Raw genomic sequence first — 21475 nt, forward strand, 5'->3', positions numbered from 1 at the left:
GAGGGACGTGCTGGGTCCCGGCGTGAGGGATGGTGGAGCCCGTGGGCTGGTGTGGCAGCCAGAGACCCTCCTGGGTGGCTGGGGTAAGTCGTGGGTCACCCATTGTCCCCATCCCCTGCTCCCTGTGGGGTCCTCGGGCTGGATACCGCCCCCCCCCCCCCCCCCCAGTGCAGGCACTTTGGGGTTGTGGCATCGCTCAGCGGGAGCTGGGCTTTGCAGAGGAGGGGGCTGCCTGCTCTGCCTGCATCCCGCTGCCCCACGCCGGGACCACCCCCCCACCCCACCCCCCCAACTGCTCTGCTGGGTTGGGGTGAGCCGTGCCTCAGTTTCCCCATCAGTATTATGGGCTGGCGGCACGTGCCTGAGGAGCGTGGGCCCTGCCTCCCTGACGGGGTGCTATGCAAACGCCTCTGCGCACACTTGCCAGCCACAGCAGGAAGCGCCAGCTCCCTCAGTGCGGCCTCAGCGTGGGGACGGAGGGGACGGCCACCTCTCCGTAAGTGTTGCTTGCCTCCTGCCCACCCTCTTTTCTGGTTGCTCCCCCCCACCCCACCCCCGGGGGGTGCGACAGTGGGGGACGGAGAGCCTCACCCCGAGGAGGTGGGCGGAAGGCTGAGTACGTGCAAACTCGTCACACTGAGCTGGGGAAGGAGCTCGGTGGGATCTCAGCGTGTCCCCGGGGCTGGGGACCTCAGCCCAGGTGTGTCTGGGGTTCAGGGTAGGGCTGGAGGAGGTGGCACCCCGGGGGCACCAAACTTTTCTGAGAGCATGAGAACAACTGGAAAAACTTCCTGGTCCGGCGCTGTGCTGGGGGCACAGGATGGGAGGTGGCCCTGAGCCACCCCGGGGGACCTTGTGGGGTGTCACCCCCCGGAGAAGGCAATGTGGGGCTGCTGGGGGCTGGGACACAGAGGCTGCAGCAAGGGAACAGTGGTGGTGGTGAAAGCTCTCGGTTTCGTTTCATGGGTTCCTCCATCCCCGTGTGCCCAGCTGGGGCTGCGTCACGCATCTGCCATGGCTGGGGACAGAGACAGGGTCCCCCAGGATGCATCCCCACGCTGGAGGGGACATGGGGTGGAGGTACGGGGCGGGGGTCGGGTGATGGCCAGAGCCCCTTCTCCATCCTCCATCCTTGGGGATGCCTGGCCGGGGGGCAGCTGGGATGTGCCCCTGGGTGCTGCACAGCCGTGGTGCAGGCAGGGTGAAGGCAGCACCTTCGCTGCTCTCCCCGGCTTTATCGTGGCCAAGGAAGGCAGGGATGTGCCAGGGCAGAGCGTGATCCCGGGGCGTGCAGGGGCTGGGAGACTGCGGGGTGCTTGGCTGGAGGGGTCCAAGCCGTCCTTCGTGTCCCTGCTGGGCTGGAGGAGACATAGAAAGGCAAGATGTGCCCTTCATGCTGGTGGCCTCCAGCCCTGTCCGTCTCCAGCTGTGATGGTCGGAGGTGCTGCTCAGGGGCAGTGGGATGCTACCTGTGGGATGTCACCACCGGGATGCTCTCTTTGGGATGTCACCTGTGGGATGCTTTCTGCAAGATGTCACCTGTGGGATGTCACCTGTGGGATGCTCTCTGCGGGATGTCACCTGCGGAATGCTCTCTGCATCCCGCTCCCCAGCAGCATCACTGGGGGATGCGGGGACACAGAGGGGACATCCATCCCCAGCCCTGGCCCCGTGGGCTCAGCCCCATCGCCACACTGGGAGCGGGAGGGGACACGTCGTGGGAATGGGACTGGAGGAAGGAAACAAAAAAATGAAGAGAAAGTGGGGAAAAAGGAGAAGAGCCAAAGTGAAACGTTCCTGGTGCCTGTGCTCAGCCATTGCCACTTTCAGCCGAGAGCTGAGCTCCCTCTTCCCCAGGGGCTGGCTGGGGTCATCGTCCCCCCCGCCCCCTCCCTGGGAGGGTCCCTCTGAAACCCAGGGGACGCAGGGTTGGCTTTTTTAGCTAATCAGCGGAGGAGAGCTTTATTTTAGATATTTCTGGGGGGAGAGGTTCTTAGCAAAACCCGAAGAGGAGCATCTCCGCGCCTGCTGCCGAGCTGGTGACGGGACAGGAGGGGGGCTGATTTTGCCCCACCCCGCGTTGTTCTTTGAGCCTGGCTGAGCAGGAAGCACCGGTCCAGCACAGCGTGGGGTCTGCGGGCTGGCGTCGCTCGGATGCGGAGCATCCCCACTATGGCTTTGGCCAGCCGTGGTAGCCTACGTGAGACGGGGACCCGGCTACGAGGCAGCCGGAGGGGTGCTCTGCAAAGGATGTGGGTTGCTGCGAGGTCCTCCCTTTGCGGCGCCCGAGACGCTGCTGCGAAGGAGAGTGGGGGGAAAAAAAAAAAAAGCAAAGCCAGGGTGTGAGCTCACGTGCAGGTACCCATCGGCATGGCTAGGCGAGGATGCCCACCTCCGCGATGCTGCCGTGCTCGGTTCCCAGGTCGGCATCCCGGTATCCCGCCGCCCTCGCCGTAGCGACGCTCCGTTGCAGCCGCCGGGATGCGAGGGCTCTTCCCCCCCCCCCCCCCCCTTCCCTGGTTCCCTTGGAGAAACCTGGAAAACAAAAGTCTGGGCTTGCAGCGCTGCCAGCAAACCCCTTTGTACACGGACCCCAAAGTGCCAGGCGACACGGCGCGTATTTTTAGGCCCTTGGTGACTCAGGCGAGTTGCTTTAAAAAGCCGAAGCTGGTGGGAGGCAGCACACGGCGTCCCCTGAGCGCGCAGGGGCTGGAATTACAGCCGAGCCGCCGCTGAGCCCGGTGCAAATGATGGTGCAAATCCCAGGGATGAAGGGAAAAAGGGGGAATGGGGAGAGAAAACCTCGGCAGCCAACCCCGGGAAGGGTTCCTGCGGGTTTTTCTTGCCATCTCCCCCATCGGCGCGTGGTTTGCAGAGGTTGGGTGATGAGGGGGTGGCTGCAGCCCCCCAACCCATGTGGTGCTTGGGGGGTGTTGGTGGATGAGAAGCTCAACAGGAGCTGGCACTGTGCGCTGGCAGCCCAGCAAGCCCCCCGCACCCTGGGCTGCATCCCCAGCAGCGTGGCCAGCAGGGAGAGGGGGGGATTCTGCCCCTCTGCTCCGCTCTGGGGAGACACCCCCCCAGTGCTGCCTCCAGCTCTGGGACCTCAGCACAGGAGAGACATGGAGCTGTTGGAGCGGGGCCAGAGGAGGCCACGGAGATGCTGGGAGGGCTGGAGCCCCTCTGCTGGGAGGGGGGGCTGAGAGAGTTGGGGGGGTTCAGCCTGGAGAAGAGAAGGCTCCGGGGAGACCTTAGAGCCCCTTCCAGTCCCTCAAGGGGCTCCAGGAAAGCTGGGGAGGGACTCTGGATGAGGGAGGGGAGCCCTAGGAGGAGGGGGAAGGGTTTGACACTGACAGAGGGGAGATGGAGCTGAGATGTGGGGAAGAAGTTCTTTGCTGTGAGGGTGGTGAGAGCCTGGCCCAGGTTGCCCAGAGAAGCTGTGGCTGCCCCATCCCTGGAGGGGTTCAAGGCCAGGTTGGAGGGGGCTTGGAGCAACCTGGTGTGGTGGGAGGTGTCCCTGCCCAGGGCAGGGGGTGGCACTGGGGGGGCTTTAAGGTCCCTTCCCACCCAAACCATTCTGGGATCCTAGGATTCTAAAACCCACCCAGCACAGCCAGATTCATGGGACAAATTCAGGTTTGCAAGGAGCTGCTCCAAACTGCGCTTGTTTGGGAGCGAAATCAAACACCATACCGTGGCACTCCACCCATTAGGCTGCTCGGGAGCTGGAGCCCCAGCAGAGCCCGGCCCTCGAGTTACTGATTAAACAGCCGAGAAGCTGTTTGCAAACAGGCAAATTGCGTGGCAGCTCTGCTCTGCCTCACTCCGGCTCCGCAACTGGGAAAAGCTCCTGCCGTGGCTCCTGGGGGAGCTTCTGGAGGGGCGGAGGGGCTGGGGAAGGGATGGGTGCCCCGAGGTGATGGGGTGAAGGCAGGCAAGGTGAGGAAGGGACCCGTAGGGAGGGGACGGGGTGGGTGAGAAGCTGGTGGCCGGGCTGAGAGAAACTCCTTCGCTCTTGGGGGGTTGTGTGAGCTGAGTTTGCGCGGCCTCAGCCCAGGTGCACATCCAGGGAGGTGGAGAAAACATCCCAGAACAAACCCTCTTCCCTGCCAGCCCTGCCCAGCCACGGGAAGAGGAAAATTTTGGATCCATTCGGGTAATCTGAGTCCCACATATGCCCTAAAAGTTTTTTCTCAGCAAAGGGAAAGCTCAAGCCACTTCCCCTCCGGCTCGAATGATATTTTTGGTGTTGGCTTCTGGGTTTTATCCCCTCTAAAAATAAAAGAACAGATCGATATAACAGATATAACTGAGTGTCACCCTTCCGGGTGAGAAGAAACCAGGTTTGCTCACCCCATTTGGCTTTTTATCGGGTTTTTTTGGGATTTTTTTTTTGCAAAGCTACTTGCTAAATTCAGCTGGGCTGGGCTGAGAGGTCATGTTTTTGAACCACAGCTGCAGTCACAGGCACCTGTGATGGGAAGCCACAGCCCCGATCCTTCACCCCGGGTTTCCCGGGGGGGCGAGGAACTGGTGATTGCTGGGGACACAGAGGAATTGCTTTGGAGGTGACAGGGACACAGAGGTGGTGCTCTGGGGGAGATTTGGACACTGAGGTGTTGCTCTGGAGGTGACAAGGACACAGAGGTGGTGCTCTGGATGTGATGAGGACACCAAGCTATTGCTCTGGAGGTGATAGGGACACAAAGGCATGGCTCTAGAGGGTACAAGGACACAGAGGTGGTGCTCTGGAGGTGTCAAGGACACAGAAATCATTCTGGAGGTGATGAGGACACCAAGCTGTGTGGGGACATGGAGGCATGGCTCTGGAGGTGACAAGGACACAGAAGTATTGCTGTGGAGGTCTTGGGGACCAAGAGCTATTGCTCTGGAGATGACAAGAACACAGAGGAAACGTTCTGGAGGTGATGAGGACACCAAGCTATTGCTCTGGAGGTGATGGAGACATAGAGATGTTGCTCTGGAGGTGATGGGGACATAGAGGTGTTGCTCTGGAGATGCTTGGGACATGGAGGCATGGCTCTGGAGGTGACAAGGACACAAGGCTCTGCTCAGAGGAGCTGGACTTGGGGCCCTGGTGGTACCCGGTGGCTGTGCACAGCTGGGGGCTGCGGTGGGAGGGAGGCCACCCTCCGTCCCGCTCTTTCTTTCCTTATTTTTTCTCCCCATCTCTGTCTCCATCCATCTCCATCCCTTCCCTCCACAACCCACCCCAGAGTGTCCCCGCTGTCCCCATCCCACCCCTACCTCCCCTAACACCATCCCCTGACCCTGTCCTCCACCCCGCAGGGTGACACCCCCCCTGCCCCCTCAGTGTCCCCACGGTGCCAGCGCGATGTCTGTCCCGCAGGGAAGGGATGCTCAGCTCCTAGCACCCCCGGCGTGGTGAGGATGTCGGCCATCCCCGAGGCGCTGGGTCGCCCACGGAGCAGCTCCTCCCGCAGCCTGGCCGGGACGCTGGAGTCCACCCTGGGCATGGGGACCTTGGAGATGGAGAAGGAGGAGATGCGCATCCTCAAGGTCTGCTTCTACAGCAACAGCTTCAACATGGGCAAGAACTTCAAGCTGGTGAAGTGCCCGGTGACGACGGAGATCCGGGTATGTGGGCAATGGGGTGGATGGGGCAGGGGGGAGGTGGGGCTGGTGGCTGTGCCTGGGGATATGTTCTCACTCCAGGGGCATTTCTGTTGTGGTTGTGCTGCATTTTCTCCTCGTTTTCCTGCTGCCTAAAGCTCACCTGGAGCCTGGCTGGGGATGCTCAGATCTCAGCCCTGCTTCTTCCCACCCCAGGAGGTGATCAGGTCCATCCTGGTGAGCGGCCGCATTGGGCCCGACATCAAGTTGGCCGAGTGCTACGGGCTCCGCCTGAAGCACGTGAAGTCAGACGAGATCCACTGGCTGCACCCAGACCTGACGGTGGGCGAAGTGCAGGAGAAGTACGAGTGCCTGCACCTGGAGGCTGAGTGGAGGTAGGACCCCATGGTGTCCGTCCCTCTCCACGTCCCCAAAACCCACCCAGGGCAGGGAGCACTGAGCCCCGTTAGAGGGAAAGCTCCTCCAGCGTGGTTCTCATCAACGGGCTCTCCTCTTGCCAGATACGATCTCCAAATCCGCTATCTGCCGGAGGATTTCATAGAGCGCTTCAAAGAGGACAGGACCACCTTGCTCTACTTCTACCAGCAGGTCAGAGATGGCCCTGGGGGTCTCCTAGCCCCAGTCAGGTCTGCTCTCCAGCCGCCCTCACCCACTCCTCAGCTCCAGGAGGGAGTTTCCTCCTCCCCAGCCCAAGAAAACATGGTTCCCAGGAGCCCCAAGACCATTTACCTTCACCCTGGGCTGCTGAACACCCCCAGCCCCTGTGGTCCCATCGCGCTGCTGGATCTGTGCAGCTCCATTAGGGAAGCCGGTCCCAACCCCTTCACCCCGCTCCTGCCCCTGCTGCATCCCAGCGTGGGATGTGGGAGAGTGTGGACCCTGTGAGCGTCCCCTGCCAGAACCCCCTGCGAGCATCCCTTGCAAGCATCCCCTGCCTGCATCCCCCATGAGCATTCCCTGCCAGAATCCCATGCAAGCATCTTCTGCCAGCATCCCCTGCGAGCTTCTTCGAGCAGCCCTGCCAGCATCCCTTGCAAGCATCCCCTGCCAGTATTGCCTGTGAGCATCCCAGCAAGCATCCCCCTATGAGCATCCCCTGCCAGCATCTCTTGCGAGCATCCCATATGAGCACCCCCTGTCAGCGTCCCTGGCCTGCATCCCCTGCCAGAATCCCTGCAAACATCCCCTGCCTGCATCCCCTGCTAGAATCCCTGTCTGCATTCCCTGTGAGCATCCCTGCAAGCACCCCCCTCCCAGGATCCTCTGCCAACATCCCAGCAAGCATCCCCTGCCAGAATCCCTGCAAGCGTCTCCTCTGAGCGTCCTGTATGAGCATCCCCTGCGAGCTTCTTCGAGCAACCCTGTGAGCATCCCATACGAGCATCCCCTGCCTGCATTCCCTGCCTGCATTCCTTCCAAGAATCCCTGCAAGCATTCCATACGAGCATCCCCTGCCAGAATCCCTAGAAAGCATCCCCTGCCTGCATCCCCTGTGAGCATCCCCTGCCAGAATCCCTAGAAAGCATCCTCTGCCTGCATCCCCCGTGAGCATCCCCTGCCAGAATCCCTGCCTGCATTCCCTGCAAGCATCCCCTGCCTGCATCCCCTCCACCTCCTGACCCCTGCGTCTCCCCGGCAGCTCCGGAGCGAGTACATGCAGAATTACGCCAGCAAGGTGAGCGAAGGCATGGCCCTGCAGCTGGGCTGCCTGGAGCTCAGGTACGTGCCACCGCCTGCCCCGGCCCGTCTGGGGCAGAGGGAGGGCTGGGGAGGACAGGGAGCGGGGGCTGGGGCCGGGGAGGGGGTTTCAGGAGAGTTTCCAACTCTTTCTTTGCCGTGGTGGGGGGATGTGGCGGGGGGACGCGAGCGCAGGGGGGCTGCCTGATGTCCCTCCCTTCTCGCAGGAGGTTTTATAAAGACATGCCTCAGAACGCGCTGGACAAGAAATCCAACTTCGAGTTCCTGGAGTGAGTGGGCACAGCCCATCCCGCTGGGGTTGGGGTGCTGCAGACGGCCTTCCTCATCCTCCCACAGCTCCTCATCATCCTCATCCTCCTGCAACTCCTCATCCCCTTCATCCTCCCTCATCCTCCTGCAGCTCCTCTTCTCTCCGCAGCTCCTTATCCCCCTCATCCCCACGCAGCTCCTCATCCTCCCACAACTCTTCATCCCCCTCATCCTGCCTTGTCCCCCTGCAGCTCCTCATCCTCCCGCAACTCCTCATTCTCCTTCATCCCCCTTATCCTCCTGCAGCTCCTTTTCTCTCCCCAGCTCCATATCCCCCTCATCCTCCCTGCAGCTCCTTATCCTCCCTCAGCTCCTCATCCTCATGGGGAGGATGCAAGGAGAGGGAGACGGGAACCTTTCACCCTGTGCTGGGTTGGTGGCTTCTCCTCCAGGAGCACCCCCTTTCCTCCCAGCACCCACTTTGCCTGTCGCATCACCCCCCCAGCACCCTGCAGCTCCCCCAGGGAGCCCCCCTCCCACGGCCCTGGGAGTGGGAGTCCCCGTGGGGCCATTAACATGGGTGGGGGTCTCTGCTCTCCAGGAAGGAGGTGGGCCTGGACCTCTTCTTCCCCAGCCAGATGCAGGAGAACCTGAAGGTGAGGGACACGCAGGGCTGTGTGTGGGAGCACGCACGTGGGGCTGGGTGCACACGTGCAAGGTGTGTAAGTGTGCACAGACATGCCTGTAGGTGCTCCTGTGTGTGCAGAGAAGCGCACATGTAGATTTGCACATGTGTGCACACATCTGCCCACACTTGTGCACGTGTGCGGTTGTGCTCACACATGTGAAGGTGTATCTGTGCACACACACGTGTGTACACGTGTGCATACACGCACATATGGGGCTCGGTGTGTGCTTCATTGTGCATGTGTGGGCTTGAACACACGTGTACATGCATGTCTGCCCACCCTCGTGGAGCTTTACACACTCGTGAAGGTGTGTCTGCCTCTGCGTGTGTATTCACACATGGGGACGTGTGTGCTCCTGTGTGTGTCGGGTGGATTTGTACATGTAGACATGTCTTCTCATGCGTGTGAAGGCATGTACATATGTGTGAATGTATGTTTATGCTTATGGCTGCATGCGGGCACATCTGCTCACACATGATGCATCTGCATACACATGCATGTGCGCATGTATGCACACACATGCCCATGTGTGCACGTGTTGGTTTGCACACACGTGTGCCTGCACATCTGCCCCCATGTGTGATCATACAGGGGTGTGCACGCAGCTTCATGTGCATATCCATATTTGCAGGTGAGTGCATGCGTGTGTGTGTCCGTGTGCGTGTCCACGTCCGTGTGTCCGTCCCGGTGCGGCTCTGTTCCCCCTCCGTGTCCCCGCTGCGTGGCCGGCAGGTGGCCAGCGTGGCTAGCAGCCGCTGTGCCCGCAGCCCAAGCAGTTCCGGAAGATGATCCAGCAGACGTTCCAGCAGTACGCGCTGCTGCGGGAGGAGGAGTGCATCCTCAAGTTCCTCCACACCCTCGCCACCTTCGCCAACATCGACCAGGAGAGCTACCGCTGCGAGCTCATCGTGAGGGCCCGCCGTGGGGTGGGGTGGGATGGGGATGGAATGGAGATGGGGGGTGAGATGGGATGGGATGGGGATGGAATGTGATAAGGTGGAATGAGATGGGATGGGATGGAATGAGGTAGGATGTGATGAGATGGGGTTGGGGATGGGATGGGATGGAATGGAAGGAGGTGGGATGGGAAGGGATGAGATGGAATGAAGTGGGATAGCATGAGGATGGAGATGGAATGAAGATGGAATGAGGTGGGATGTGATGAGATGGGGCTGGGGATGGGATGGAATGGAAGGAGGTGGGATGGGAAGGGATGAGATGGAATGAAGTGGGATAGCATGAGGATGGAGATGGAATGAAGACGGAATGAGGTGGGATGGGATGGAATGAGGTGAGATGTGATGAGATGGGGTTGGGATGGAATGGAAGGAGGTGGGATGGGAAGGGATGAGATGGAATGAAGTGGGATAGCATGAGGATGGAGATGGAATGAAGATGGAATGAGGTGGGATGGGATGGAATGAGGTGGGATGGGATGAGATGGGGTTGGGGATGGGATGGAATGGAAGGAGGTGGGATGGGAAGGGATGAGATGGAATGAAGTGGGATAGCATGAGGATGGAGATGGAATGAAGATGGAATGAGGTGGGATGAGATGGGGATGAGATAGAATGAGGGGGGATGGGAATGTAGATGGGATGGAGATGGAATGGGGATGGGATGGGAATAGGGATGGCATGAGATGGGGATGGGATGGAATCAGGTGGAATGGGGATGGAGATAGGATGTGCTGGGATGGGATAGGATGGGGATGGAATGGGATGGGATGGAATGAGGTGAAGTAGGATGAGGATGGGAATGGAATAAGGTGGGACGGGATGAGATGGGATGAAGATGGGATGGGTGCAATGAGATGGGATCGGAATGGAATGAAGTGGAATAGGATGGGGATGGGATGGGCTCAGGTGGGACACTCTTAAGCTGTTAATTAGGCCTGCATGGCGGGGCAGCGAGCTGCCACCCAGAGCATCTCCCATCACCGTTTGGGCAGTGCAGACGGGGATGCTGGCGGGTGGCAGCGTGGACAAAGCCACCCCGCTGCGGTTCGCTCCCTGCCATGTCCCCCGGGCTCAGAGGGGGACTCGGCCACGCTGAGCTCGGGGGACACCCCGTGGGGAGTTCCCAAGGCTTGGAAATCACTCGCTGTGATTTCCAAGGAAGAGCTGAGCATCTCTCCCCTCCCCACAACAGGGGAAGCCCCTGGGGGAGCCTTTTTGGAGGATGCTGCTTGCTGAGAGGGGCTGGGGGTGCAGCGGGGGGCTCTGGGGGACCTTCCACACTCAGGGGTCCGAGCCCAGTGGGTGCGAGCTGGTGCCTGAAGTTTGCTGAACCCCTTTGGGGTGAGAAGGCGGCAAACCAGGAGCTCTGGGCCCCCCTTTGGGGCCAGGAAAAACCCCCACGCTGGGCTCCTTGCCTTTATCATCCACCACCCGCTCTCCAAACCGCCCTCTCTCCAGGTCGTTCCGGGACAGTGATTTTTTTCCCAGGGTATCCCCCACATCGTAGCAGCTTGAGGGGGGGTGGAACTTGGCTCTGGGGGTACATTCCCCCACCCCTCAAATTTGCATCCTCCTTCTGCTGCCCCTCAGCAAGGGTGGAACATCACGGTGGACCTGGTCATCGGACCCAAGGGCATCCGGCAGATGACGAGCAAGGAGGCCAAGGTATGGGGGGCGTAGGGGGGAAAGTTGGGGGCTGGGTGGGGATTTGGGGGGGGTGTCTGCTCTTGAATTAGTGATTAAAGTCGACGCCGGGGCTCTGCCTCTCTCCCCAGCCCACCTGCTTGGCCGAATTCAAGCACATCAAATCCATCAAGTGCTCCAGCGTGGAGGAGGGACGGGCTGTGCTGCAGCTGGGGCTCAGCGGCACACCCCAGGTGAGGGGGGGCGTTCCCCGGGTGCTGGGGGGTGTGGGTGGGATGGGGGATGCCATGGGGTGGCATCACATCCCTATGGATGGCTCCATTTCCACCGGGAGAGCTCCTGCCTCCAGCCCCAGCCGAGGTGAGATTGTCCCCCAAAGTAGAGCAGCTCCAGACTGTCCCGAGGGTGTCCCCCCCCCGAAAGGTTTGGAGCTGGGCATGTTGGCAGGGGTGTCCTGGGATGCTGGGAAGGAAAATGCTGGAGAAACTGGGATCTGCTGAAAGCAGGGAGGTGGTCACTGAGCTATCCCGAGGTGGAGAGGAATGGGGGAGACCCCCCCCCCCAATTCCAGCAAGCCCCCCCTCCGGCTCTGGGCTCACCCGTCCCCCTGTCCCTGCTGTCTCCCCCAGTCCCTGGCCATCAAGACAGCTTCCCTGGCCGAGGCAGAGAACATGGCCGACCTCATCGATGGCTACTGCCGGCTGCAAGGGGACCTGGAAACCTCCCTCATTGTCTTCCCCAGGAGAGGTGAGCACCCGGGGGGGGGGGGGGGGGCGCACCGACCCCAGCAGGGTTCCCCCAGAGCCCTTCTCTGCTCTCTCCGTGGCCACAGCATCACCACGTGGCTTTGGAGTGACCCCCAGCTGAGACCCACCAAACTCAGCGCACGTGTGTGGGGGTTGGCTGGGAAATGACCTGTCTGCTGTCCTCTCCACAGAGCGGGAGAAGAGGATCAGCCTGCCCCAGATCCCGGCCCCGTGAGTAGCTCCCGGTCCCGGAGAGGGATTGGGAACCCCCATCCTGCACCCCCCCAACCCCTCTCCCTGACCCCCACCTCCTCCCACCCCACAGGCACCTGGAGGAGAGGCAGTCCACGCTGTCCGACAGCGTGAGCGTGGGTGAGTTTTGGGGTTCTTCTCCCTGCTTCCCACCAGCCTGGCGAGGGACGGGGGACAGATGGGGTTGTGGGACACCAGGACACGGGGATTTGGGGGGTTGGTTGAGCTGGACACCCCCAGAGGTGTCCTGGGGGTCGAGATGAAGCCGAGCTCCCAAGGGAGGGCCAGGCTGGCATCTTGCACACTCCTGATGGCCACAGGGCTACTCAGGGTTGGGTGGCCGGAGCCCCATGGGGCTGCTGGAAGAAACCTCCCCACCTAGAGCTCTTGAACCCCTGCCTGCAACCTCCTTCTTGCCCTAGACTCCGATATTTATGCTGAAATCCCCGATGAGTCTTCAAGGCCGAGGTCTGGAGGTAGGTGCCAGCCCCACTTTGGGTGCCCTCTTGCTCACCTTCCAGCCCCCCCCCCACCTCCAACCAAGCTCTCCTACCTTCTCCTGACTCCCCCAATTCCCCACCCCATGCTCCCAAAGCTGGGAGCAGCCTTACTGCTCACCTTAACCCCCCCACCCCCGGAGGGGCTGAAGGAGCTGGGATCACCCCATATGCCATGGGGCAGGAACTGTGGGTCCTTGAGAAGGGGGGTGATGGAGAGGGTTGGTACCCAGGGATGGCCCAGAGGGACTGAAGGATCTGGGATCACCCCACATGCCATGGGGCAGCTGTGGGTCCTTGAGAAGCGGGGTACCCAGGGATGGCCAACATCTCCTGCTTAGCATGGGCGGGCTCTTCCCGCGGGTGGGCAGGGGTACGGGCAGCTTCCTCCCGGCTGGCACTGTCACCTCTGCCCTGCTCCCCTTGTCCCTAAAGTCCAGCACTACGGCATCTCCCGGGAGGACGTCACCTTGGGCAGGATCCTGGGAGAAGGCTTCTTCGGAGAGGTCTACGAGGGGATCTACACCACCCCAGTGAGCGTCCCTGCCTTCTCCCTGCCCTTCCTGCCTCCTCCCTGGCCCAGGGTGGGGAACGGGGCAAAGCACCCCCCCACCCCTCCTTCTCCTTGCAGAAAGGGGAGCGGGTCAACGTGGCGGTGAAGACCTGCAAGAAGGACTGCAGCCCGGAGAACAAGGATAAGTTCCTGAGCGAGGCAGGTATGTCAGGAGGTCCTGCTGCATTTTGAGGGGGGGACAGAGCTCAGAGTCCCCCCCTGGGGCTCACAGAGTGGGGCAGAGGACAGATATGGGGGGGGGGGGGGGGACACCTGGCAGTGCCTGCAGGACTGCAATAGTGAGGATGTTAGAGGCAGGATGGTGGAACCCTGCCCTGGCATCTTCTGGTCCCTGCTTGGGGACAAATAGCTGTTTCAGTACAGGACAGGGCAGGAGGAGGGAGGTGACACGTGGCCTTGCCCCTGTGACACGGCTCTTCTCCAAAACACCTGGTTTATGGGAGGGATGGCTACTGGGGGGACAATAAAGGCTTCTAAATCCTTGTGTGAGAGTAGACGGGCACCACCTGCATGAAGATCCCTGGGGAGCTAGAAATTGGGAGCCCCAACCCCTTTGGGGACTCACTTGGCTGTCGGTGGTGATTCCTTCTGCTCTGTCTGCGGCTCCGTGGCAGAGACCTGCCCCTACACCCCAGGTTTGGCCTCCTGGAGAGGGGACCCCCTCCCCATTTCAGGGTGTCTGACGTGGACGTGGTCTCCCCACAGTGCTGATGAAGAAGCTGGACCACCCCCACATTGTGAAGCTCATCGGCATCGCCGAAGAGGAGCCCACTTGGATCATCATGGAGCTCTATCCCTATGGAGAGGTGAGTGGGGTCCCACCAGCGGAGCCCGTCCCATCCCCCTGCCATTCTTCCTGCCCCCTGCTCGGTCCCTGACCCCCCCCGCCCCGGCTTGTCCCCTTGCAGCTGGGGCAGTACCTGGAGCAGAACAAGCACTGTCTCACCGTGCCCACCCTCATCCTCTACGCGCTGCAGATCAGCAAAGCCCTGGCCTACCTGGAGGCCATCAACTGCGTGCACAGGTAGGACAGGGAGGGAAAAGGAGCCAGGGAGGATGGTGGGAGAGGCAGGGGACAGCAGGGACCGCGGGGGGGACAGGCGGGTGGGGAGTAGCAGCGGGCAGAGGCTGGAAGCATCCTTTGCTGCAGACACTTTTTGCAGCCTGGTGAGCTGGTGTGAGCACTCCTCCTCCATCCCTCCTCCATCCCCTCTCCACAGCCAAGGCGCTCTCTCCTTGCTGGGTGTGAGCTCCCCTTCTCCATCCCTTCTCCATCCCTTCTCCATCCCTTCTCCATCCCTTCTCCATCCCTTCTCCATCCCTTCTCCATCCCTTCTCCATCCCTTCTCCATCCCTTCTCCATCCCTTCTCCATCCCTTCTCCATCCCTTCTCCATCCCTTCTCCATCCCTTCTCCATCCCTTCTCCATCCCTTCTCCATCCCTTCTCCATCCCTTCCCCATCCCTTCCCCATCCCTTCCCCATCCCTTCCCCATCCCTTCCCCATCCCTTCCCCATCCCTTCCCCATCCCTTCCCCATCCCTTCCCCCCAGCCAAGGATCTTTCTCCTTGCTGGGTGTGAGCTCTCCTTCCCCATCCCTTCTCCCCAGCCAAGAGTCTCTCTGCTTGCAGGGATATTGCTGTGAGGAACATCCTGGTGGCCTCCCCAGAGTGCGTGAAGCTGGGGGACTTTGGGCTCTCCAGGTACATCGAGGATGAGGAGTACTATAAAGGTAAGGGCTGCGTGATGGAGTTGGGGCTCTCTCCAACCCTGGGAGGGCAGAGATCGTGGTGAGACCTCACTGCCCTGCCCTGGGGCTGCTCCATCCCTCCTGCACTGAGCACGGCCACCGTCTGTCTCTCCCTCCAGCCTCTGTCACCCGTCTCCCCATCAAGTGGATGTCACCCGAGTCCATCAACTTCCGTCGCTTCACGACAGCCAGCGACGTCTGGATGTTCGGTGCGTGGTGGGACGGGGATCCACCTCCCGTGGCATTGTCTGGATGCATAGGGACAAATCCTGCTCTGGGGCAGTGAGTTATCCCAGCCTTGCCCTTGAGGAAAGGGCTCCCGGGGCAGAGCTTCCTCCAATTCAACCATCATTAGATGCTTCCTCCTCCAGTGAAGTCAAGATAGTTGGAGGGGCTAAGTTAAACTCTTCCCCCTCCAAATATCCATCCTCCTGCCTGTCCACCCATCCCCATGACCTCTGTCCATCTGTCTGGCCCTAACAGGTCTATGGGGGCCAGCAGTGACCAGGAGGTGGGCTCCTTGCAGCTCCTCGGGAGAGCAGCCAGCTCTTTCCTCAGCTCATTTTTCACCCAGAGACCAGAAAGGCCGAGCAGCCAAGTGACCTGGTGTCACGCCGCAAAGAGTAGCAATGTCACCAGGTCCCCAAAAGCCCGAGCGTGGGGCTGGCCCCTCAGCTGTAGCATCAGTTGAGGTTCCTCATGTTTCTCCCACAGCTGTGTGCATGTGGGAGATCCTGAGCTATGGCAAGCAGCCCTTCTTCTGGCTGGAGAACAAGGACGTGATCGGGGTGCTGGAGAGGGGGGACCGCCTGCCCAAGCCCGACCTCTGCCCCCCCGTCCTCTACACCCTCATGACGCGCTGCTGGGACTATGACCCCAGCGAAAGGCCCAAGTTCAAGGACTTGGTTTGCAGCTTGAGGTGAGCAGGGAGGGTGGGGGGATCGATGATGGGGTGGGGTGGTCCATGGTTTGATGGAGGAGTGGACAAGTTGCGTGAAGGAGAAAAATGAAGGTGCATGAGATTTTGGGTCTGGAGTTTTCTGGCCAAGTCCAAGCTCCTAGGACCGTTTGAGACCATTCAAGCCCACCTGCCCCCAGGGTGGTGGTGGTGGTGCCTGGGCTGAAATGGAGATGCTTTGCTTCCTGAGGAGGGGTCTTGCAGGAGAGTCCTGACCCCACATCGCACTGGGACCATCCATGGCGATGCTGGTGCGGTTGGCCATGACCAAGCAAAGTCCTCCCAGTCCTTTCCCTTCACTCTTCCCATCCCTCCTTGTTCCCTCATGTTTTCCGTGGCCCATCCAGCTCAAGCATCCCCACGCTCTGGGCTATGGGAGATGTGCCAGCACTCCCTCCTGGGTCTGTCACCCTCCATCTCCCCCTGCAGTGACATTTACCTGATGGAGAAGGAGCTCGCCAAGGAGCAGGAGAGGAACAACCGCCACCGGCCTCCCAAAATCATGGAACCATCCTTCCAGGAGCCACCTCCGAAGGTGAGGAGAAGGCAGTGAAGGCAGATTCATGACCCTACCTTGATGTGTTGGTGGGTGCTGCAGAAGTGGGACCCCCCTGATCTTGCACCCACCGTGTGTTTCTCTCTCCTCCGCTCTCTGTAGCCCAGCAGACCCAGGTACAAGCCACCACCCCAGAACAACCTCCTGGCTCCCAAGCTGCAGTTCCAGGTAAGGATGCACGGCTGGAGCATCCCGCAGGCACATGAGCAAAGGGGTTGATGCTGGAAAACCCTGCCTGGAGCTCAAATCCTCGGAGGCTTGTGGCTTTTGGGGCTCTGAGGTGGCCCATGCCACGTCTGAGTGTCTCCAGCCGCCTTGCCAGCAGGACACTGCACCTCTCAGGGGCTCAGCCCTGCCCACCCCATCTTTGGTCCATCCCTGGGAGCTGGTAGAGAGGCTTTTGCCCCAGGGAAGGGCAGTTTTCATGCCTGGCTGGGAGGAGAGGAGGTTTGGTGTGACCTGGGCTGAGTTTGGCTGCCCAGCAGGAGAACAGGTCAACCCATCTGCAAGGAGCTGTGCTGGTCCCCGCAGCGTCAGGGTGAAACCCTCAAGAGCAACAATTTTGGGTGCTCTTTTGGGGGCTGGGCAACGGCTTCAGCAGCAGCGTGGGAGGTCTCAACCTTGTGCTTGGGGCGAGGAAGAGCCGAGCAGGGGAGGAAGGTCCCCATCCTGCTGCATGGATGGGTGTGAGGCTGCTCGGGGTGCAAAAGCCGCTCTCCCCCGTGTTGTCTGCTCCGTCTGTCCATCCGTCTGTCCGCACTAACACCCCCGTGGCCTTGTTTTGTGCCCTCGCCGCCCTGCTGCTTGTCCCCCCCCCCCCACCCCCGCCCACCCGCAGGTGCCGGAGGGTCTGTGTGCCAGCTCGCCCACCCTCACCAACCCCATCGAGTACCAGTCTCCGGCCAACTCCCTGCACACCCCGCCGCTCAACCGCCACAACGTCTTCAAGCGCCACAGCATGAGGGTAAGAGAGGGATTTTTTTTTCCCCATCCCGCGGCATCCAGAGGACATCCCGGTCCCCGGTGGCCTCATCCGAGGCGAGGGCTTGGTGGGAGGGATGCTCTCGCTGCGCCACGCTCCGCTCTGCGCTGCCGTCTCCGCTGCTTCCAGCTCAATGTTGCTCCCAACCCAGCTGCAGGAGGGTCAAATCCTGTCACCCCGTGGATGCTGTTTGGAGGGATCGAGCCAGTGAAGGGCTCCAGGGTGTCTCCAGCCACCCGCTGTGCATGTTTGCACACATATCCTGCTGAAGATATGTTGGTGCACATCACCAAAAACGGGTGGCTGCCGCTCCTCAGGGCTTTGGGTCCGTTCACCACTCTTGACGTTGTCACCTGAGATGCCAGTGGTGGTTTGGAGCCTGGGATTGGTTATTCCAGCCTCAAAATCAGAGCTGGGTGGTGGGATGCATGTTGTGATGCTCTGCCAGTGTGCCAGCACAACCACGGTACCAATTGTGGCCACACCATGGGCACACTGAGCTTCTTCCCATGGTGACCCATGCATGCTGCCCATGGAAGGTGCTGGGATGCAGTGGTGGGAGATGTAGGACCACCTGCTGGCTTCCTCTCCCTGCTGGAAACCCAAGTGCTCCCCAAATTCAGTTTGGGGGTTCATGGGTGTTGGGGTCTGGTGCATGGCTTGCATGCCCGGAGTGGGGCTCTGGGTCCCGTGCCGAAATCAGGGGGGGGCTCTGAGTCCTCAGCCCCCTGGTCACCACCATCTCTGCACACCAGGAGGAAGATTTCCTCCGTCCCAGCAGCAGGGAGGAGGCACAGAAGCTCTGGGAGATGGAGAGGCTCAAGATGCGGCAGGTCCTGGACAAGCAGCAGAAGCAGATGGTGGAGGACTACCAGTGGCTGCGGCAGGAGGAGAAGTCCCTGGTGAGTGGCCTCCAGTCCTTGCACCCTCATGAAGGTGGTGGAACAGCCACAGCAGCCATTGAGGTTGCTCTTCCTGGCTGGAAAACCCGGTTTTCCTTGGAGGAACAGTTCCTCCAGCAGCCAAACCTTTTATTTCCCACACCCGTAAGAATCTCACGGAGCTGCTTCATTTCAAAATGAATATTTGGAAACTTGGGCAAAACTTTAAATACTTGCAGTCGCGTCTTAATGAGCTTTTATAATGTTTTTGAAATAAGGGCTGGAGAGAGGGAATGTGTGACTAATCCATCAGCTTGTGGTGAGACAGGCTTGGGAGGAGACAGAAAATCTTTTTATTTGACGGATTCACGCAGCTGGTGAAGCAAAGCCCAGCTCCCGTCGCCCCCACAAGTGGCTGCAAACAACTGCTTAAATTAAACTTCTTTTTTTTTTTGGAGCAGCAGTTTGAGGGTTCTGGTACCCCAGGAGCAGGCAGGGAGCAGATAGAAGGGATGGGATAGAGATGGGACGGGATGGAGATGGGACCAACCATGGGCATGAAGCCCCTTCCCCTCCCACATTCCTGGCCCCTGCAGAGATACGTTCCTGTGATGTGTTTCATGAGCCTTCCAGAAAACAGGAAAACGCCTTTTTTTCCCCTTTCTTTTTCCTTTTTTCCATGTTTCTCACAAAGCTTCTCCCCCTTTGCAGGACCCGACGGTGTTTATGAACAACAACCCTCCTCCGGTGAGTGGTGCTGGCCCCAGAGAGACCGGGTCAGGATGTATTTGGGGTGCGGGAGGGAGGAGGGGGTTCCTTCTCCTGGGGGTATTTGGATTTGCTTTGGCATGGATGGGTGATAAATACTTATATACGTGCCCCTCACATTGGGAAAATTAATCTGAAAATGTTAAAGGGGTGAAATATTGGTGGTCTGGAGCTCCCCACCAGAACCCCGGGAGGGGATGGTGATGTCTCCTCCCTCTTCGTTGCCTCCAGATGGGACTTTGTGCCTCTCATTTGCTCTTTCTTCCCTCCACAGCTGCTCCCAGAGAAGGAGACGGATTACAGTGAGTGCCCAGAGCTGCCTGGGGTGCGGGGCTGCCCGTGACCCCCACCCAGCAGCACCCACTTTGGGGCTGCAAGCAGGGAGCCCTGCACTGCGCTGCCAGGAGCCATGGGGCCATATCTCCCCCAGCTTTGGGATTGTCCATGAAAGAATTCCCAGATCGTGGGGAGCAGCTTTGCCTGCCCAAGGCAGGAGTCTGCCTGGTTTATGGGGGCCCAAGGGGGTCTGACCCTGTGGGGAGGTGGCTCAGCTGGGGTGGGTGAGGGTGTCCAGCCACAGTAAGACATGCTTCTCCAGGGTGGTGAGGGACGTGGCACGGGTCCCTGGGGTTTTGCAACGTGTCCATGTGTCCAGGGGGACAGCCAGAGTGACTCTCCTTCTTTCCCTTACTGACGGCATAGCGGAGTTCACAGGGCCCCCCCAGAAGCCTCCAAGACTTGGGGCACAGGTAAGACCTCCCTGGATGGGGCCACCATGGTCCCAGTTCTCCTCTTCCACCACCATCATCCCTCTGCATCTGCAGGATGGGCATTTTCTGTCTCTCCCAGGCCCAAAGGGGTCAGACGAACCCAGCAGCATCGGGGTTGCAGGTGGGAGGTGGATGGGTCTGGCCAGGCCTCCTCGTAGCTGTTGGTCTTTCCCTACTTGCCCCTTTGGTCGATCTGATCCCAACATGTCCCTGTTCCTCAACAGTCCATCCAACCAGCCCCCACCGCCAACCTGGACCGCACAGATGACACTGTGTACAGCAACGTCATGGACCTGGTGCGAGCCGTGCTGCAGCTGAAGAACGAGATCACCCTCCTACCCCCAGAGGGGTACATCCTCGTGGTGAAGGTAGGGACAGCAGGGAGAAGACAATGGGGGAGGGAGTGGGGAATGAGTCTGCCGAGTGACACCCACCAAGCATCCTTCTCAAGAAGGTCTCACACACATAGGAGGGAGCATTTCCAACATTCCCACCTCCTCCTTTGGATCCTTGGGTCAATGATGGGAGAGTTTCCAACATGCCCTACTCCTCCATTGGGTCCTTGGGTCAATGGTGAGAGAGTTTCCAGCACTCCCTGCTCCTCTGTTGGGTCTTTGGGTCAATGCAGGGATTATTTCCAGCACTCCCTGCTCCTCCATTGGGTCCTTGGTCAACAATGGGAGAGTGTCCCACCATGCCCCTCTCCCGAATGGGATCCTTGACTCAGTGACACAGACTATTCCCATGTCCCACGTCCCTGTGCCCGTGCCTGGAGCCATCCTAACCCTGCTGCCCTCCCCGCAGAACGTGGGCCTTTCCCTGCGGAAGCTGATCGGCAGCGTCGATGAGATCCTGCCCGTCCTGCCCGCCGCCTCCCGCACCGAGGTAGGACCAGGGGAGGAAGGAGAAGGGTCTTGCATGGGGTCGGGTGCTGGTGGCACCCCTGTCTGTAACCCCCTGCCTGTCACGGTCAGATCGAGGGGACCCAGAAGCTGCTCAACAAGGACTTGGCCGACCTCATCAACAAGATGCGCCTGGCGCAGCAGAACGCTGTCACCTCACTGAGCGAGGAGTGCAAGCGGCAGATGCTGACGGCCTCCCACACCCTGGCCGTGGATGCCAAGAACCTCCTGGATGCCGTGGACCAAGCCAAGGTCCAGGCCAACCTGGTGAAGCTGTGCTTGGAGTGAAGGCAGGGGTGGAGAGAGGGAAGGAGAAGGGGTGGGGAAGGAGAGGAGGAGATGGACCCCCCGCGCTCTGGTCAGCGGAGATGGGAGGAGAGCGTTGCGGAGGAGCTGGCTTTTGTGTGTCTCCTGTGGCCTCGCCGTCCTGCCCTCCCTGTCCCCCCTCCTCCTGCAGCCGCTCATGTCTTTAGCGTCGTCTCGTTGGTCTTCTGAAGAAGGGAGGCATCTGGTGACTCGTCCCTGGAAAGGGCTGGGGAGGGGACCTGGCCGTCTCCGAGGGCAGCTGAAGGTCCCTCTGGCTCGGCGGCTTCCCCGGCTGCCCCCAGGTCCGTGTGTCCGTCCCTTGGCCCCTCCGAGGACAGACGGCCGCGGGCGGCGTGTCGCGATGGGGACCTGGACCCCGCTCCTCGCCGCCGGGGGACACGGTGGCCGGGGCAGCTGGCATCCCAGGGGTGGTCCCCAGGAGCCATGGGAGCGGTGGCCAGAGGGACTGTTTGCGTTTCCTTGTACATTGTATAGAAGAGTTTATTTAACGATGGGAGGTGGTTCCAGGCGTCGCGGTGGAGCTGGTTCCGGCGCCCGTGGCCGGAGTCTGACCAGTTCCAAGCCTGCAGAGCACGGGGGGGAGGGATGGGACCTCGGTGTCCGCAGCCTTCGGTGACACAAACCAGGAGAACGGTGCCTCCTCCAGCTGAGTTTCCT

The 21475-nt window shown here is 60.5% G+C and overlaps 1 protein-coding gene across 2 annotated transcripts; it reads left to right on the top strand.

The window, feature by feature from the left end:
* The first annotated feature begins 5379 nt into the window (after window positions 1-5379).
* PTK2B (protein tyrosine kinase 2 beta) lies at window positions 5380-20779 on the top strand. 2 transcript variants are annotated; one of them, XM_074153100.1, is made up of 30 exons: window positions 5380-5619; window positions 5812-5990; window positions 6117-6204; window positions 7256-7335; window positions 7521-7583; window positions 8165-8219; window positions 9020-9160; window positions 10802-10876; window positions 10987-11088; window positions 11485-11602; window positions 11793-11832; window positions 11927-11973; window positions 12276-12329; window positions 12786-12883; window positions 12982-13066; window positions 13630-13730; window positions 13833-13948; window positions 14556-14656; window positions 14794-14883; window positions 15389-15593; window positions 16062-16167; window positions 16291-16356; window positions 17027-17152; window positions 17926-18072; window positions 18763-18798; window positions 19094-19121; window positions 19522-19568; window positions 19814-19957; window positions 20394-20474; window positions 20564-20779. In XM_074153100.1, exons 1-30 carry the CDS (start codon window positions 5413-5415, stop codon window positions 20777-20779), a joined length of 3042 nt encoding a protein of 1013 aa, XP_074009201.1. In that variant the 5' UTR covers window positions 5380-5412. The 2 variants fall into 2 exon arrangements, with proteins under 2 accessions (XP_074009201.1, XP_074009202.1); XM_074153101.1 differs by lacking the exon at window positions 17027-17152 and having other exon boundaries at window positions 5512-5619.
* The last annotated feature ends 696 nt before the right edge of the window (window positions 20780-21475 follow it).

The sequence above is a fragment of the Numenius arquata genome, chromosome 9 (genome assembly GCF_964106895.1).
Source record: "Numenius arquata chromosome 9, bNumArq3.hap1.1, whole genome shotgun sequence".
Lineage (NCBI taxonomy): Eukaryota > Metazoa > Chordata > Aves > Charadriiformes > Scolopacidae > Numenius > Numenius arquata.

Bases quoted from the DNA above. Each gene is read 5' to 3' on its own strand.
- PTK2B (XM_074153100.1), top strand. From the start codon at position 5,413: ATGTCGGCCATCCCCGAGGCGCTGGGTCGCCCACGGAGCAGCTCCTCC. The intron at 9,161-10,801 runs GTGAGGGCCCGC...GCTGCCCCTCAG, and splicing joins GCTACCGCTGCGAGCTCATC to CAAGGGTGGAACATCACGGT. The intron at 14,657-14,793 runs GTAAGGGCTGCG...CTCTCCCTCCAG, and splicing joins GGATGAGGAGTACTATAAAG to CCTCTGTCACCCGTCTCCCC.